General features: G+C 40.0%; 1 protein-coding gene across 6 annotated transcripts in view; it reads left to right on the top strand.

Annotated features, from left to right (window-relative positions):
- Positions 1–19,846, top strand: part of PDLIM5 (PDZ and LIM domain 5) — a 128,354-nt gene that overhangs the window by 33,759 nt on the left and 74,749 nt on the right. For all 6 annotated transcript variants that reach the window (XM_086463722.1, XM_086463723.1, XM_086463719.1 and 3 more), the window contains exon 2: positions 7,213–7,364. In XM_086463722.1, the coding sequence (XP_086319848.1) occupies positions 7,213–7,364 (152 nt within the window). The remainder of the gene's footprint in view (positions 1–7,212; positions 7,365–19,846) is intronic.

Below are 19,846 nucleotides of genomic sequence, written 5' to 3'. Positions count from 1 at the left end.
AGATAAATAATAAGGATTGAAATGCAGTAAGAGAAAAATTTTGAGAGAAGGTTGAAACCATTTGTCTTTTTCCTAAAATGTGAACCCGTAGGCATGCTCAGCCATGTTTGTGTAGAGGGAAAACTTAAGCTTTGTGTTAGTTTTTTTGGTCGTAATTTCTGAATGTGGGACTACAGGGATACACAGCTCAGTCACATTAAAATATAGACTGCTATCAGGGTTGCTGCTGAGGAAAAGTAGCAGAACTGAGAATGAAATGTGAGAGAAGGTTTTGTGGATTCTTTGCTGACAAAATGGCTGAATGCCTGTGGGCCCTCCCCATCCTCTTCCCATGGGCTACGATGAGTCGAGGGGCTGTTTTGGGTCTGCTTCAGCCACGCCGCTGCCACGCTGCGGTGAGGGAGCTGCTGTGTGTGGAGGGAAAGGGTGAAGCAGAGCTGGAGAACCTGGGAGGACAGGTCAGGAGGCATGGGTAACTCTCACAGAATCACACAGAACTGGGATGGTGTCTGCTTTTGGGGTCCACAGCCAGACCAAGAAGTATGGTTGGTGCTTTGCATTATACTTACTCATTATCTTTAATGATTATTGGTGTGCTGTGCATGCCTTAGGTTACAGCTTTGTAAATCAGTCTGGAAGCACTGTTAAAGTTACAGGGGAGAAAAAGGAGGGAAATGAAAACAGCAGCAGGCAGGAATACACCTTCTTGGAGTGAGGTGAGGGCAGGTTTTCCTGGTGGTGATAGGTAGCAAAATAATCTGGTTATCAAGAGGGTTTTTTAACCTAAGTTAATTTTGATCCCAGCTTGGTTTGGAGAAAACCTTTAGCTCATTTGCAGGAGTGCCTCATAATACCTCTTATAGCTGTTTGTGTCAGCGGTTTCCACTGCAAGCCATGCATTAGGGTTCTTATAACTCAGCTGTATAAATTTGATCTGGACATTAAAATTGGCATGTATGTTCTTGATTTGGAAGCAAGTATTGAGACTGGCTGGCTAATCTGTTAGCTATGTGAATAATATTGCTGTAGTAAAGGCTGTGAGCAATATGATACAGCTCTCAGTTTCCATTGAGTGCAGAGGAAGCTTATTTGCCACAAAGAGCAGGTGCTCCCATGGCGCTTTTTTTTTTTTTTTTCTTCTCATGTAGAAGTGGTAAGCTGGACCCTACGTGTCCCAAACCTGTTGGGAGTCTGGAGTGTAAGTTGGGTTTTTGCTTCCTTCTGAGCAGGGAAGGAGATGAGGAAGGGTTTTGGTGAGCTGCCCTGTTAGGTAGGGCACACTGGAGCACAGCAATACCCTATTTGTGTTCATGGTGTTCAGGTGTCAGACCAGAGTGCACCATGCTGCTGCTCTGTGGGTTGTGTGGTGCTGGGGCCACCCATCAGGAGTTAGGTCAGGTGTATGCAATCCGTGTGAGCAAGCCAGTGCAACTACGGAGCATAAGTGTGCCACACACCCCCCACCCCCTTGTGTTTTGGGGCAAGCTTGTGTCCTAAAATACAGTAAGGGCTTCTTCTCTCCCAGTGATTCACTGAAGGAGTTCTTTCTAGTGTACGTTGATCTCTATGTCAGTGTTTGAGAGCATGATGTTAAAATGGTGGCTGTTGGTGCAAGGTGGTACTTTGGGCAGGTGAAATGAGGCTAGGGATAAACAAGGTAGTAACAGGTAATGAATGTAAGTATTAGCATAAAGTGTATTATAGCAGGGAGATAAAGCCCCTGTGGTTTGAATGTCTGTGTGAAAAGGCAGAGGGTTATTTGATAAAAGAGAGGTTGCCTGATTGCTTATTTTGTGATTCTGCAAAATTCTCTTGTAATGTTCTTTCTGTATGTGGATGTGTTTATCTTTTGGTTTTTTACTTTTTTTTTACTTTTTTACTGGAAGGATGTAAACTGAAAGAGAATAGAGAGTGGTGATGATGTAAAGATCATTGTCTGGTTGACTTTTGCTTTGATTATGCATGTCTTTAAACTGAATTGCTATAGCCAACTGTGGTACCAGAAGATAGGGAGGGATGTCAGATAGCCCAGGGAGTTTTAAATTGGAAGCAATGAATTACATTCTGAGAGAAAGTTGCAGCTGACATTGAAGGATGTTTGTCTGATGAGGGGAACATTATTTACTGTCAGACTATGAAATAGTTTCTTTGGGAAAGTGGTTGTGATGCACTATCACACGAGCTGGTTGCAGCTAGGATTGATTGAAGGCAGGCAGTGTGGAAAAGGTAAAAGGCAGCTTCCATCTCTAGTCAAATAGGCCTTTGTCTTATGAGTAACTGCAATTTAAGTATTTCATTTATTACTGCATAAAAGCTAAATAATGATGGTTCAAAGAAGAGGTGCTTGTAAGTTTTCTTAATCATGTGAGGAAAAATAGATGGTTATATGTTAATTAGAAATTAATTAAGCTGCAAATTACATTGATTCAGAGATAGATGCACATGTATGTGCACATGTGCAATTTTCCTGGAAAGGATCTTCAAAAATATCTCATTAAAGCTGGAGAGTAAAAGTAAAAAAGCTATTTTCCTTACTTTTTTTTTTTAGTTTTGGTTACTGCAAAGCAAAATAACAGGCTGGCTAAAATTTAGCTCAAGAAAACAGTTGTATTCCAGTGTGTTTTGGGCTGTTTGCTTTTAAAAACCTGAGGTGTAAAGCTATGCTGAGATTACTTTTTATACTGTTGCTTTTGAAGTTCATCCAGGATTGAGAACTGCTTTACTTGTTTTGTCTCCATTTGGAACATGTTTTAGGACAATATTTGCAGTTTTGGAGTTCTGATGTTTAAAATGACGACAACATTTTTTTCTTTTTTTGGTCAAACAAAACTGAAATCTAACATTAGATGGCTGATTTTATTTATGTTTATTAGAAAGTGTCCTGAACATCTCTGGATGGCATTAGGCTGGCTTTTGGCATTCAGCCATGAAGCTGATTCAGCTGAGGGGCCGAAAAGAGGTTTGCTGCTGGGGGCTGCGGGAGTGATTGGCCTCAGCAGGTGCCTGATCATGAAATGTCTCTCCTGCTTTCCTCCCCCTCTGTCTTGAATGAGCTTCGCCGAGTAGAGAAACGTGGAGCTACGTAGGAGGAAACATTTCTGGTTTGGCAATTTTGTAGCTTTAGAGTTTGCTGTGTAACATCAAGAAAAAGTCCCGGTTTTTGTAGATGTAATTCATGCTTAGTTTTAAAAACTTACCTTGTACCGTAAATACAGAATTAAAACAGATCCATCAATGATTTGAAGAATATTTGTGGTGCTTAGAAGTTACTTTGATTCATAGGTAGCAAGTTTAAGGCTATATTCTTCTGCACGTATGTCTTGTTGCATTGATTCCATTTGTTTGCATGAGTACGTTTAATAAAGGTAGTTTTGAGTACATGCTTTTTTCCTACTAGAAATTAAGCATTGAGTGGTGTGGGGTTTTTGTTGGTTTTTTTTTTTGCTTTTGTCTGTCAGTTTGCTAGTCTTTTGGTATCTAAGGGTAGGTAATACTGTAGTTCACTGGTGACTGATGCTAGGTAATTTTACTAAGCTAAAGTTAAATTCTCAGTTTAAGAACAAAATCACTTATACAGAACCAAAAAAAAAAAAGCGGTACAAAAGTAGTAATGACTTTCAAATTTCAAAATTTCCTATATATTAGCACCTACATTTTTATATCTTCTGTGTCTGTCAGATTTTTTGAAAATCTAGGTGAAAAGAAATGAAGTAAGTGGAGTTTTATTTATTGTGACAAGAAATATGGGGGACCTTTTGTTTTAGTTTCGGTTCGAATATGTACACAGTTTTGCATACATAATCCCCCATATGTAGATGAATATATTGTTTGTAATGGCAGTGCACAGTTGGAATCTAAGAAGTGTCAAAACTGAGGCTCCTGGGATATAAATGTCTGCAGTCTGGAAAAAATCTGTAATTATTTAAAATGTTCTAATTCCTCCTGCTGTATTCAGTGTATATGTTTGTTTATTTTTATATAGCTGTTCCTGTGATTATATTCCTCTTGCATGCGTGGTAAAACTCTGCCCTTGTCGCTTCAGTCCCACTTCATTATAGGCATCTCACAAGCCAAGGATATTGGCTGGTACTGTCAAGGAAGACTTGTGCTCCAGCTGAGATTTCCTAGAAGTATCAACCTCACCTCTCTTGGTTAGTCAGATCTCTTAGCTGAAATCAGTAGGTGTTACTTGGGAGTCTTGCCCACTGTATTGCGATAAGAAGATTGCTACTTTGGCATCCCTCTGCATGCTCTTGTCCAGGCATTTGTTCGGATGTGCCTGTGACAGCCTCACCTATAAGGCAGACTCAGTCCCCTGCCTGCATGGCAGGTGTTGTGGCTATAGCCAGGGGCTTGTCATGCTTCTTGGGACCTGTCTGCTTTTTTTCCTCATCTGTAGAGTGTGCTTTCCATCTGTATTTTTAAGGGATTTTTAGCCTGGGGTTTTGCTGATTTTACAGCTCTCTCCTATGTGCTTGCAGAGTTTCATTCCCAGTAGGCAACAGTGAGTGACCTCTTGAAAGTCAGGTGATTAGTTGTGGGTTGTTGTGGGTTGTCCACCAGAATCAAACAGAAAAGTTTGGGTTTTTTTTAACTTTGTTTTATTTTTACACTTCTGTGGATGATAAGGACCCCCAGCCCTCCATGAAAATAGTTACACTGAAGCCTGCTTTTGAAGTCTCATTGCTGAATGTGTGTGGGGTGTTTTTTTTCTTTTTTTCATCACAAATTACAATGCATGACCATCATGCACATTTTCATACTTTTAGAGAAAGCTAGATTTTATTCACTTGGAGAGTCCAGTCACAAAGCACAGCAACCCGTTTGACCTTTAGCTTTTAGTGCCCTTAAGTTCCTTTCCCTTTTCCAGACCTTGCTGACAAATGTCAGCATGCTGTAATGTGTCGGTTTAGGGATCTGTTTATGGCAGGTTCCACCCCTCACCCAAAGGTTTGAGGAGCTTTCCTATAAATAGCTATGTTGATCATAGCTTTCTGTATGTTTGTGGGGTTCCCTGATCTGTGTTTTTTAGTAACTGTGTCTCCTAGCTCAAAATTTGGGTGTGAACACCAAATTTTGGAGGAATTTTGGCTTTGTTAAAGCCTTTTGTGAAAGGATGCACTTAGACCAGTTGTAATTCTTATGAATTTAGCAAGTCAAAAAGTTTTTCTGAAATCAATACATCTCCTTTTTCCTTTGTCTTTTACTTTTCTGCCTTGTGTAGGACTTAGCCTGCTAATTTTCCCTTGTTAGCACCCTTCAGTTTCAACTCTTGGTAAAATTGCTGTGTTGATGTGTAATGCTGCTATTTTGAATCTGAAGAGATGACAAGTCTTCCTACATCTCAAGCCTCCTCCTTAACTAGAACAATTTATTTGTTAGTATAAGGCTAACACCAAATTGAAGGATTTTTCTGGTTTTGTTTGCATTTTTGGCTAACGTTTTTAGTTGCTAGATTGTTACTGCAAATGTCTGTGGGACATAGACTGATGTTGAAAAATGCCAGCCGTGAGCCATCAAATGTGAAATTTCCTGCTTTCAGTCTACATGTTGTCAAATGATACATTTTTGGAGTATTGCATTTGCACTTGTCTTGCAGCATTAGGCAATACTTTTTCCATAGTTAGAGTATTTGTCTTTGGATGCTGTCCAACACACGTGTTACAGCTACCATGTATTATAGTCTCTGAGATTTTAGGAAAGCCTTAACAATATTGGGTAGGCTAATGGGACACTTGGCACAGGTTTGCTGACAAGTGACTGTTCATACAGAAATGCAAAGACTAAGTCCTTAGCATTTCATGTATTACTACACCTTTGCCATAGACACTTCTCAAGATCTAGCCTCACTTGTCCCGTTTGAGACTGTTGTGGAGACTGGTGACTGCACTTTGTGGTTGGTCATTGTCAAAAGGAATCACAAGGAACCAAAACTTCTTGGTCTCTACTGAAAGAACTGAACCAGAAGCAGTTAAAAAACCACAAGAGATGAAAGCCTGCCTTCTGCCTCCCTTTGAGAAGTTACTTGCTAGGATGCAATTGTGGCCCAAGGTGAAGCCCGCTTTTGGAAATAAAGATGAAATAATTCTGCTATTTGCAGCACTTCCCTAAAAACATAGCAGCTCCTTCAAGGAACAGACTCATGCTTGCAGGCAAAGGAAAGGGTTGTGAGGTTTTGTATGCACAGCACAAGCAGCTACAACTTCTCTGCTGTAAGGTAGGAAATACATCTGGAACCAAGAGGGAATTTGCACTGTCCAGGACTGCTCTTTGCAGCCAGCTGTAAAATGATTAGCCGATTGAGGACCAGGGATATAAATCAGTATGTGTTGCTTTATTTCTATTTCTGTTCTTGGGAATGAAGCTAGTTGAAATTCAGTGGTGTTGGATGAAAAGATTTAATTTATTCAATTGGGGTCAATAATGTGAACTTTACAAAGGTTTCTGCTGCAAGTCTATTTCATTCAAGTGGACCAAAGGCAGTTGAGCTGAACTTCAGCAGTGACCTTGATCAAAGAGGCAGACTGCTCAAGAGGCCTTTCTTATTCTGGTCTGAATATACTGTGGGTCACTGGGGGCTATAAACCTACGGAGAGAAAGGCAAAACAAAGTCCTGTAACTGGTCTGTCTGTGATGTTGAACTTTTGACTTTCTAGTGGTTGCAGCTAGGAAAAACTCAGCTTCACTATTAATGAAGTCTTCCACACAGGTGACCAGTCGTTGACAAATACATAAACTTCGAAGAGATTGTTTAGATGGAAAATCTAGAATGGAAAAAGCTGGTTTACAGCCTTCCTCTCTCCTCTTGTGAGAAACATTTCATATATGAAGAGGTAAGAGGCTGGAACCTGGCATCCAGGAAACTGTGTGTGCCCATCCCTGCTTGTGTCTTTTGGTGAACGTGCGAAGCTTCTAGCCAGTAAAGTAAAAGTGAAGTTTGATTTTTGAATAATAGGCGATACTGTGCAATGCTTTTCCTGTCATTCAAGTGAAATAAGAACAAGCAGCTGTAAATATTGCTCCACCAGAAAAAAAGATAATGCAGAAGCTTTCACAGGGACATACTCATAAAGGAGAAAAGATATCTTTTTCTTTCTTTCTTTCTTTCTTTCTGTGAAACAGCACTGTGAATAAGATATTGTGGTCCTGTGTTCAGAGAATATAAACATAAACCATCCAAGTTTCTCATTTACCGTTCTTGTGATATTTCAGCTTAATGACGGTGGCAAGGCAGCTCAAGCACATGTGGGGATAGGCGATGTGGTTCTCACCATTGATGGGATAAGCACGGACGGGATGACTCATCTAGAAGCACAAAACAAGATCAAGGCGTGTACAGGCAATTTGAACATGACTCTGCAAAGGTAAGATACCTTTTTCTTTTTTTCTTTTTTTTTTTTTTAAATAGAATTAGTAATTATTGTTTGTAGGATAAAAACATGTAAGTCGTTTGGCAAAGTGTGCATGGAGTTAAGGGGCCATGATTGAAAGATATGCTGTTGTAGCCTGAAATGTGTCTTGATTTTTAGCATTTTATAAAACTTACTAGATGTTAATTATGTGAGTTGACAAAGACCTTTTCCAGCCTTCTGTCACCTGCCTTACATTTATTGAAGTCTAGTTCCTCTTCCTTTTGAGCTTCAGTTTTGTTAACACCTGTTTAATTAAAAACAAGTCTTATCCAGGCTCTTTTTCCCTGCTCCTCCTCTGACTGACTAGGGGCACTTCTTCTTTGGGTCAAGTCCTACATCATCATTTTTATTGGCAAACAGAATGATGGATTTAAACAGTTAACCTCTGAGTTATATGGATGAAAATACTGCAGCTTAGAGTCAGGGAGACATATTTAACAAAGTAGCAGCCTCCCTTTGCTAATTGCAGCATCTACTGTAGAAGTTACAGCTTGGTCCAGTCTCATTCCTGAAATAGACAGTTTATTGAATCTCAGCATATCTCTGTTAGCCTGGGACTGTGTTTTGGGAGGGGTTGGAAGAAGGGAGCAGGGCGCTCACGTGCGAGTTGTTGGAACTGAAGCAGGAAGAGCAGCAGCGCAATCAAGAAATTCCTTCAAGCTCTCAGAAGTCTCCCAGGGCTAAATATTGGCTTTTATTAGAAGACTGCTATTTTTATTTAATGAGGTGAGCAAGCATCTTGGAGGAGGATTGGCCTCTGAAGCCGTCACATAATGAGAACCATCTTTTCTTGTTATCAAAGAAAACAACAGCAGTTGTACTCCATCATTGCTGTTTGTGTCTGCCTTCAGCAGTGCAAAGTTCCTCAATGAGTGTTGGTTGGGGCTCATAACAGTATCTCTTCACCAGTTGCTACCTTTTCTGGCAAATTATTCTGCCTTTAACGAAAGGACCACCTCTCTGAGAATTCATTGGTGTAAGAATAAAAGAGGTGACGTGGTTGTAGGTCTGACAAACATTCAGCTCTCCAGGGTGATGGTGCTTGTTCCCAGATCTAAGTGATGTGTAGTTGAACGGTTGTGTGAGTGCTCTCTTTTCTAAGAGAGTTCGAAGTTCAGCCCTGCTGGTTATTTCTTATTTTTCCTGTCATCCTTCTGTACTTTGGCCCTTAGCTACCCTTAGTAAGGGATTCCCTTTGCTCAGTCTCTAAGGAAAGGAGTATCTTGTGGCATTGTTTGTGCCTAGGGCATCTTCTCAAGGTAAACTTGTAAAGGTGGCATTAAAAGTTTCTTGATGAAACATCTCATCAGAAGAATCGTGCATTGTATCTGGTGTGTCACTTGCTTTTCTGTCTTCTAACGAGGCAGACAGGTTGTTTAGTGTACTTTCCAGGAGCCCACTGAGTCATGCCAGCAGGCAGCTGGGAGTGTGGGGGTTTGGCTCACTTTCTTCTGTCACCATAAATTGATGGGCAGGGTTAATATCAGATATTGGAAAGGAATAGCAGGTGTGGCTCAGTCAGGCAATAACTTGTCTGAGGCTGCTTTTGGTTGGGTGCAGGGATGAGTGGTTCGAAAATTGAATTAATCATGAGTTAGCCCGGTACCCTCCTATTCCCACCCTTCCTACTCAGTGTAACATCTGACTCACCAGTGTCAGCTACCTGACAGCTGAAGTCTAAGTCAGGATCAGACTAACAGAGATCAAAGGAATGGCCTCTGTCCCAGCATCTGGGGGTGGGACAGATGTCCTCTCTTATGGCTCTGCTGGTCTGCAGTCCCACTGTCTCAGCTGTTTTGAGTTCTGCTCGGATCCCATGAAACCAAAGCTGTAGCTAGTGTTCTCCTGGCTCCTCTGTGAAAACTTCCTTGCTCTGATTGCTGTTTAGCAGATTTGCTGTGGTTGGTTTGTTCTTTATAGCCTGGAAGAAAGTGCTTCTTGGAGTCAGACTGGCTCACGCTGACTGCAGTTGCTGGCTGCCCATATATAAACAGGGTGGCACAATAGGCCATTTTAGTATTGAGGATTCTCCATAATTATATTCTTTTGCTCTCGCCTCTTCTCCCAAAACAAAACCAAACTAAATAAAATATTTTGAGGTGTTATTGTTCACATGCAAGATTAAAGAGATGCTGTCAGTGTGAAACAATGTTGGCCCTCAAAATATGAGTTGGTGCCATAGATGGGAAAATCTAAGACATATGCCTTGGTTTTACTGCTTTTTATTATCTTTAGGGGTTTTTACACTTCTCTGAGCTTTTGTCTGCTTCCACATAGACTACTGATAGTTTGAACTACAATGCAAGAATGTTGAGGTTAGTCTTGAAGGAGTATATAAATTCTTAGATACTGCCCTAGTTTGCTGCTGCTTTAAAGGAACACAATGATCAGTTGGTTAGTGGCGTTCCTTTGAGGTCCAAGAAAACTGAAAAGCGTTATGGCTTGTGCTAATGGCTGTTGCACTGTGAGCATGTCCATGTGGTGTTTTATGAAAGATGTGAAAGAACTCAGTTTGATCAAATTAGATGTAGGAACAAGAATGTATTTTGTAAGTTCAATTTGGTACATATTTGATGGTAGCACCGAGTGACCTTTATTCACAATAAATTCTAAGAAGTACTCTGCACTCGCCTGTGGATGCCTGCTTTACTCTTTATCAGTTATAATTTGACTCAGATTCACGTGGAACATGTGGAAATTAGTATAGTGGTGCAGACTTCAGTGCAATGTGAGATAATGGCAATATGGGGTATACCACTAGTGTCATGGCATGTCAGAGGTGGGGTTGGCTGTGCCGTTTGCTAGGAAGGGACTAACCAAAATAGTCAGTAGTTACTTGAAAAAGAAAGAGCACTTTTGTGTGTGTATTGCGAGGATCAAAATGATAGTTGGTAGAAACGCAGTGGTACACCCTAGGGATTTGTAGGCCAGGGAACCGAAGTGGATCCCAGCTGAGGTTGATGGGCTCCAGCATCCCAGTTTGGCTGGGGCATGGTGACAGCTTGCCTTTTAAAAGCGACGAAGGAAACTTCATGAGTCTGTGTGGCAAAGGCGAGAGAGGAAATTCTTTATGATCAGCTTCTTTATAATAAATATTTTAACTTGATAGGGGTTTTGTACTGCTGGTCAGGTTTTCACTGACTTCCTCTATTCTTTATGTACAAAGTCAAGGAAAAAAGTAAACGAAACAAAATAAGGTGCAAGAAGTAGCTAGCCTGGGAGGCTGGAAGGAATGTTTAAAGCAATGCCTTCAAAAACTTTACTTAGAGGATTAAAGCAGTATTTATGGAGGCATATGTTCATGTACCTCTTGTGGAAAAGCAATTTAGGATGTTTTGCAACTAGTAAATGAATGTTGGCAAAATATTTGAAGGGAGAATAAAAGCTCCCTTTTTTTCTGTGTAAGACAATATCGCAGCTTGTTTTTTTATGTATGGAATTGTTCTCTGCCCCTGAAAGGAACTGGAATTGCAGCTATCATAATTGCAAGTCTGCTTGCTTGGAGATTGGTTAAATACAAATAGATAAAATTGTGCTTACCAGCCATGAACAGCAGTAGGTGCCTCGCATTTGCATGTGTTGGCAAGTATTTTCAGGTCTGTGTCTTTAAAATGAATTAGTTCCGTAAACAAGTCTCACTGTTGTTTTTTGTTGGTGGGTTTTTTTGGTTTTTTTTGTTTAAAGTTGTGAAATAAAATTCTAACTTTGGCATATTATTTGCTAATTTTTTGTATTAGATATGGCTCAGAAATATGGGATGTGGGTTTTTGGTTTGTTTGGTGACCTGTGATTTTGGCTTCTTGATAGTTTTACTTCTGGGTTTGTTCAGTTTTTTTTCCACCCTGTAGAGAATTTTTCTTTGTAGGTATTCCTCCCTCCCTGAGATCTTGGTCTTTTGCACCCCAATATTTTATTTTAAGTTAGTCCTTTCCTGGTTCCCATGAGGACAGATGGAAACCAGATGCTTGCTTTTTAGACATATTTTCAAGTTCGGTAACTCAGCATGGACTTCCATAAATAAATCTGTAAGTTGCTGAACTTACCACCATTTATTTTTTTAAAGTATTATTTTTGGGGACTGTTTCTGCAGACTCCTGCCTTAATGAGTCTTTGGAAGTCAGAAAGATAAAGAATTGTGTATTTCTACTGTTGCACGAGATCACAATACCCCTGAAACACTGGAAAAAGTGTCAGTGAGCAATAGAGGGATAAAAATAATACAGAAAAGCCTAGAAAGTTTTCTTACTTTTATAATATCGTACTTATTTATTTCTCTCCTTCATAAGAGATCTGTACAGATACAGTATGCTTTGTAAAGGAATTTCTTCCACTACTTCCTATGAATTTAGTCATTTAGGACAAAAGTCATTGGGATTGCCTGGTTTGGGAAGAGAAAGGAGGATTCTCAAGGTTGTTTACCTCTCTCTCACTGTGTTGTGGTGCTTCAGAAATGTTTCTGGGTACAGTAGGTCAGCAGTAAGCAGTTATTACAGATCTGCTTCCAGCTCTTCAATGGTTGACTTGATGGATTTTCGCAAACGAACATAGGTGTAACAAAGCAATGGATGAATTTTAGCGATGGCTACAGCTTTGGGTTCTTGTTGTCGTGTTATCCTGTCCTCCCCTCTTAAAAGCGCAGGGTTGCTCAAGTGTCACAGATGAGGCTAGGGCATGCTGGGTATTTTTGATGTCTATGTTGACAGGACTCGGAGCCAAATAAGATAAGCCTTAAGGCTGGGTTCTGCAGTTGGTAAACTCAAGTGTTAAAAACCTTGACACTTTCTTTATCTGCCTGACTGAGTATGAATCTTTAATGATACCATTCTCCCTCATCTTTTCAGTTTTTCTTTTGGGAAACATGGAGTCTAGACTTCTCACTTAATAACAGCTGAAACTCTCATGATTTGAGGTGGGGTAATAGGGGAAAAAATGTTATGGATCATTTGATTTCTATTTTTCTAAGGTCATTTTTCAAGTTATCCAGTTCGGAAAGAGTTTCTTGCAGTAAGACCAGCTCAGTATGCTCTATACTATTTTTATTGTTCCCAGCCTTGCTTTTATTAGAAAACAATATAATGGTAGTACCATTTATTGCATTGGGAGTCCTGCTCTGCTTTGAAAATGCACAGAGAAAGAGTGTTTTGCCGCGTGAGGAATGTGTGTTTTGAGAAACTATACGGACAAAATGGATGCTCTTGTTCCCATTTTGAAGATAGGGAAGTGAGGCACCTTAATGTAGACCAGGTTATAAGGGACTTGAATCTTTTGCTCCTCAGGTGTTGAAATATTCCTGTAGTGTAGGTTAGCTGTAATCCATTTAATTTCTCAAAAATAAAAGCCAGCAGTGTGGGGAATGGCACCATGGATCCCAAGAGACTGACTTAGTCACTGTTAGAGGGGGATATGAAGTTCTAAAGTTTAAAAGTTTAAATTGTACCCAAGAAAGGTGAGAAAATTGTATAACCACTAAGTCAAATGGCAGGAGATGCTATGATAATAAAAAGCAAGCAGAAGAATGCAAGTATGAAAAGGATTTCAAACTATTAACAATACGTTGTTCACTTTAGAGGATGGTTAAAACTCATGCTTTCAGGTTTGAGTCATGTTGCTTGGGGTGGATATTTTGTTTCCATAAACCATATAAGGATGAGCTTTAAGAAAGCTATGGTAAGAATGCATTCAGAAGTCTTATTTTTCTCCAACTTTGGTTTACTAGTCATCATCATTTCCCTTACATAGGCATTTTGACTTTAGTTTTGTTCTTCAGTGATTTGCTTTTTTAGAACAAAGAAGAAGGTTGATTGTCCTGTGCCAGTTGAACAGAGGCAATAAATTGGATGAAAACATCACAATTTCTGAGGAATTTTTTCTGAATCTGAAAACAATTTTTTGCTGGAAGTGATTTTTTTGTGTAATATTAATTCTTGCATAACTCTTCTTTCAGGAATGTCAAAACTGAATGTTGGATAATTAAGGAAATAAGAATCATTATCCCTTTTAATTGAGAGAGCTGAGACACAGAAAAGTTACAAAACTCAGTAGACGTCATATGGCTAGGAATATATAAACAAACTATATTTGTAGCTTAGCTGCTAGTCAAAACCTTAGGCAACTTATTCCTCAAACCAAGATTGTTACTCTCAATCATTATATTAGTTTTCAGTAATTATGCCTGAAAATAAACTGGCTGAAAAATAGCACCTCCCAAACAGAGGTTCACTTCTCTAGCAATGTCACTAAGCTTTGAGGTGGTGGTTATTCGAGGTAGCTGACTCAGTGGAACCCCACGTAGCCCTGAAAGACTTTAAACATCCTTGTTGAACCTTCCGTTATTGACCACAGACTTCTCTGAAAGTTTCAGTAGAAAACACTTAAGCTGTTTCTAAACTGTTGCTGATCTTAAACAGTCATGGCCTCCTCCCTGCCACGTGCCAGCATTTCAGCGACTTGAAGCCATAAAGCTCCCTGGTGAACTTTTTTTTAAGAAACAAAGAGTCAGTTGTCAAAGTTTTCAGTAGCCTGTAAGCTCAAAGCAGTAGAGGTTTGGGGAATTAATCTATCCGCCTTAATGGTGCAGGTACGGATCTGCCTTGCTCCACATATTAAAATTCCTGAGTCTCTTTTGTTTTGTTGTATTATTTCTATGGAATTGAGTGTTTCCAAAAAAGCATTAAGTTTACAAAGCCAGGTATGCAGAAATAGGAAAATGTGGTAATAGAAGAGTCTCCATTAAAAACAAAAGTATATCACTTAGGGCTGCAGAAGAGGGCCTGCATGACCAGGCAAGAAAAGTAATAAGTGAAGAAAGTAATATGGCCCTCAGTTTATTGGTTAAAAGTGTCTGGTGACTTGTTCTGTAGTCCCTCTCATGAGCTCTGGATTCTCTATTTCAGCAGCACTCAGCTCATGTGTGTTCAGAAATGTTGAGGGCGTGGAAGGGGAGGACAGCTGTGCCAGTGGGGCTGTAAAGGATGGTCGGTCTGGAAGGCAGGTGGATGTGAATGTTTGTATAGGCTGCTAGCACTAGTCTTGGGAACTGTTTTTCATCATGGAAGTGTAAAGGACTACACGTGCATCTGGTGTGGGATTGCCCAGCCTGTCAGACCCTTGTCCTGCCTGCTTTGGAGTTTGCTCCATGGTGCGGGGGTGCTGAACGGCCCTAAGGACAAATGCCATGCTGACCTGGGGCTTGCCCAGCTTGGTGGTGGCCGACAGATATGTTCAGTATATAGCCTAGCTGAGGAAGAGGTGATCCAAGGTTGTGTGCCTTGCGGCATGAACATTGCCAAGTGCTTTTGTCAGCTTGACCTTTGGGCCTGGAATTAACCTGCCCTGCAGGACCAATGCTGCTGCACAAGGTGCAGTAACCAGGTGCTGCTGAGAGAGCTGCATTTAATCTGCAAATTTGCCAGCATTTCTTTGAAGTAAATCCCGTGAATTCTGTGCAGGCTCTTCCGATTCTTGTGAGCTCTGGAAATGCCAGTTTCAGGGCTTGGAAGTGAGGCATTGCTGGTCTACAGCCTGGCCGTTTTCACCTCTCTCTTGGCTCTGCTGGTGGTGTCTTGTTGAAGACTTCCTTCTCTACTTGAAGCGTGGACTGATGCCTTCCCAGACCACATCTGAGGCTGCAACTGCTGGTGTGTGCCTAAGGCATAGGGTGACAGCTGACCTGAAGCCTTCCAGGCTCCTACCCTTGCATCTTAACAGGAGCTTTTCTAAAGCTGAAAGGGCTTTTTATGCTGTACATTGCAGTGCAAGCAACTGAGTCATCTTAAGTTCTCCTGTTTTATCTGGTTTTGAAATTAAGCGGCATTGGGTAAAGTGTTTTCCAAAGAATTCAAAGCTAATGAATGCTGTTGGTTTCTTCTTTGAATACAAAGGACTCTTGGTGTATAAGTATATGAGCTTTTTTTTTTTTAATGGGAGACAAGGTAGAAAGCTTTTGCTCCTAATTTAGGAGCTGAACAGGTTTTGCTAGCTAAGCCATGCCTTTGGAAAGCCTGCCCACAAACTAAATAGATTGAAGGGTACAGCTCTTGCTTCCAGCTGAAATTCGAAATCTTGTTGCGTGCAGCACTTTGCTGCATGTCAGCTAGCAATTAGGTGAACCACAAAACATGCTGCAGCTGAGTGAACCTGACAAACTAAAGACTTGCCTGGAAGTTCAAAGGGGAGTTGTTGGGATGAAAATGGAAGGGTAGAAATGGAGTTCAATGACTTTTACAGCATCGTACATACCCATCTGCCAGGAAAATGGGTGGCAGTGAGGGCTATTTAAGCAATAGCTGTTGTGTAGCTTAGAGCCTTCCTGGGGATCTTCAGAGCTGCAAAAGATCAGGATTTGTAAAGGCCATTCAGTTTCTTCAGGTTGATATGGTATGTAGCACAGGAACATAAATACAGTAGTGAATATAGCTAGTGGGCAATGACACGTGTCAAAGGTAGATCATTACTTACTGAATGTCAAAATGTGTCTTTCAACTTTAAGTTTAAAGGCATTTTTTCCTTTAATTTCAGTTACATTCCCTTCCTGCCTCCATCGATAATACCACCAGGGGGGGAAAATAAAAAGGCAAAGAAAACGAAGCGAAGGAGCACCCCTGGAATTAAACACTTAATTCAGTGAGGGTTGAAGAAGAAACACGTAATGTGGGGATTTTTTATTTATTTTTAGTTTGCCCCCCAGAGAAATGCAAAATATCACCTCTGAGTTGCAGCAATTGCAGTGAATTTACCATTATGCTTTTGGGGTTTGACTACATACTGTATCATGGTGGGCTGAACCAGAGGGCAGTCAAATTAGGAGGGTATTTCAAAACTCCACCTTCATTTGGATGAAAATTAGGAGGCCATCATCAAGTAATTGCTTGTCATAAACTGGGAGCTTGTAAATCCAATTTGGGGTAAATGTTTAGGTTTCCTACCCTCATAGCCCAAGTCCTTGACAGAATAAGGGTTGATCGGTTGAGAGGCTGCTTGGGAGAATAGCTCAGAGAATAGTCAGCAGAGCCTTATAAGCAGCTGTGTGGGAAATGAGTTGAGGCATCACTGTTTGAAGGGTAGTGAGTGCTTGTAGGAAGAGATTTGCAAGTCTTGTGTAATCTGAGAGTCCGTTACTGAAAATGGAGGGAGAAAGTGTTGGATCCCAGAAGTTCCTACCTGTTTGCAGTGGATCAAGTGGTAGCTAAAGAGCCTTAATCGATTGTCTTGCCTTTTTCCTTAACCAGTGAGAAATGTCTGTACCTATGCTTTGTACAAGTTGTTGTCTAACACAGACGTCTGACAAATATGGGAAAATCTAATTCGGAACTTTCTCTTAATTTGTGTGGTGTTGTGTGGGTTGTTTTTTTTTTTTTTTTCCTTTTTAAATTGCTTGTTTTCAGACAGGGAAGTAAAGATTTGTGGGTGTTTGGTTTTGTTTTTAAAAGTGATTAAACTAATTTTGCTGACCTTCTAGGTGTTTGCTGTAAAGTCCAAAACCATGCATATCTTTCAGATATGTTTGGACTAGCCAAAGAATAAATGTTTATCACCAGTTATTATATGGACTGAGTTCTTTAACTTTGACATTTAAGATGCATATGAGAATAATTGCCTTCCATTATAGTTCCACTATAGGGATTAAACTGCTCTGATGTACAGTGATATGAGACTTTAAAAACAAAAATTCAATTGCTAAACCAAAAAAATACACAGTGCAAAAGATTATGTGAGTTTCGAAAGTGGCTTTACACAAGCTGATCATTAGAAAGTTAATAGTTTTGGCTTGATGTTTAGATGTACAGTAGTTTAGAAGCCTATTTTCACTCTAGTTTAAAACTAAACTAAAAGTAACCTGTATTGTAGCTGAGATCTGACACTATGGGATTTCTGTCTGTGAAGACAGGAACAAACAGTGATTATTCATTCAAATACAGTTTACCTGAAAAGGTGTACTTCAGTAGGAAATATCTGGAAATTAAATGGTCTTACTTGATCTCAGCATGTGCTGGATGGCCAGTATACCTCAGTATGTGAGGTGAGGACCAGTTTACAGTGCTCTGCCTGATGAGTAAAAGACAAGTTAATGGTAAACTACTGCTTGTGATTTAAAATAACTTTCTGCAATACAGAGAGCTTTCTCCTGTCAGTCAGAATTCAAAAAAACTGAGCTGAGGGAGTACCTTTTGTGGGCAGAAGGGAATCACCTAACGTACTCCACATGGTTTGATTTGTATGCTCTAACCGTAGGCAAGAACTAGCATTTGCAAGCTGCAATTTAGTACAGAAAATCTAGATTGATTGCGGTGGTAACTGGTGTTACTAGGAGTCTGATCATTGCCTATCAATAATCTGCAGGTTGCAAACTCCTTAGTTTAGTTTTGCTTGTCTTTTAAGTTGGTTTACGTTCCTGGTGTTGAAAAGCCTTTTCATAGCTATTGAAGGATGGAAGCAGAACATGCAATACACATTCAAACATCCCCCACTTTGAAGAGGTGCAACTCTTCCTAAACAATCTTTAATAGCGTTGGTGCTTCTAAGTAGTAGGTTGAATTTATTTCTAAAGCATTAAATATATGTATTTTAGGAATGGAGGAACAAAACTAAGCTAATCTTCATTACAAAGTCTAAAAAAAAAAAAATCTCTTGAAAGCCACAGGAGTTAATTTTCCTGACTATTGGTATCTACGTGATGTGCAATAAAGCTTCTATTTAATAGGTAGAAGTGCCAGCTTCCTGCATGAGGGGAAAGCATTTACTCCCAGCTGATGATGCAATACCAAATCAGGCTTTCTGTAGTCGTCATATCCCAGGTGCTTTGGGCTACCCTATCATTTTCAAGACCTGTAGTGGCCATAGTTTGCTCTGTGTGCTTTTTACTTTTCCTTATCTGTTCTGCTCACACAGGTGATGCTGAAAGCTGTAGTGTTTTGGGGGCAGGGGGCAGAGGAGGGAGTTGGTTTTGGGGTTTGGTTTGGGTTGGAAAAAGGTAGAAATCGAGCCACTGAATAGTTCAGATTTTAATGGCTGATAGGGAGGCAGTGTGGTTTGCTCTTAGTATGATTTCCCAGTTAAGTCCTGCTTTTTAGTTATTCTGAGGAAAAGGTTCATAGCTGTAGTTCAGGAAGCTCTTTTGGTCACTGTTTTCCTCCCATTTATCAACAATCCTCAGAGGGGGAGGGTAGTCGTTTTTTTTTTATTTTAATGAGTTATAGCAAGCCATCAGAAAAGTGATATTCTTAGGATTTTGTTGTATTTTGTTTCATTTGAAGTGATCTTCATGGAGTATTATTCTCCAGGAGGCCTTTGATGCAATTCTGCCTTTCATTTCCTTATTTTGTAATGAACTTCCATGGTATTCACTGTGACAGTCACTGATACTCCATTAGCACTGCAGCATATTGTAGCAAAACATTTTTTTGTTTCTCTAGTAATACTACCTACTGTGTGTAGCAGCTAATTACAGCTTTTTTTTTTTTTTTAAGATGCTCTATTACTTACAAAATGTTTTCCATTAGTGCTCTTGATATTTCAGGTGTTATTTTATTTGTCAGAACTGATTTAGTGGTTAAGCGTAAGTTTTAAATTCATGGTTTCTAGTTCCATTTCTGGATTTGCAGCAGACTTGGTTTGGCTTCAGTTTTAGGAAATAAAACATTAGAAGTTTCCTCTCTCGTACAAATAACCTTTATCTGCCTTTCACACAGTCAAGTCTGATCTTACTTGATAGCTGTTGAGGCTCCGAGGACTTCAATAGAAGATAGTAAGAAAAATACTAAGAGTATTATGATAACCATTAAATCAGGGATGACTGTTACCAGTCATTTTTGTTTAGTTCCTTGTGAACTAACGTGTCTGTGTTCTCCTCTGAAATACTCCCATGTTGTTAAGAGCCCCACAGGCAAATATTGATTATCACACTTATTTTTACACTTTGCTGGTGACGTAAATCTGCTTTGAACTGTTAAATAATATTTAGGTTTTGGAGTGCAAACAGTTTTCATTCACTTCCCAAAGACAAGTTTCCTACAACAAAACAAAAAGAGAAGAAAGTTGTACCCTTGGATGCTCTGGTGCAAAACACACCATGGAGTTTCATTGCACTGTACAGTAGACTCGAGTTTCATCTTTTAATGCTGATGTTAGTTCAATATTAGAAGTCCAGCTTTATTTGATGGTAGAATAACAAAGAGCTCTGTATATATTATTTCTACATCCCCACCACTGCCTCACATTTTCCGAATGGGATGTGTTTTGGCCTGGCACTGAATAGGATGTTCTCGTCTGAACAATAAGCATGCAAAATAAGAGGAGAATTGAAAAACTGTAGGGATGGCTTTGTCTTAGAGGAATGTATTGGATCAGTGAACCTGTTAGTCTGGTATCTGGACCTGTTGTGGCTGGTATCTGATGATTCAGCAGAGGAGAGGGAGTGAGAAGTAAACCATGCCTTT

The sequence above is a fragment of the Leptosomus discolor genome, chromosome 4 (genome assembly GCF_034619465.1).
Source record: "Leptosomus discolor isolate bLepDis1 chromosome 4, bLepDis1.hap2, whole genome shotgun sequence".
Taxonomy (NCBI): domain Eukaryota; kingdom Metazoa; phylum Chordata; class Aves; order Leptosomiformes; family Leptosomidae; genus Leptosomus; species Leptosomus discolor.
Note: the sequence above shows the minus strand (reverse complement) of the source record. Positions and strands in the feature narration are given on the sequence as shown.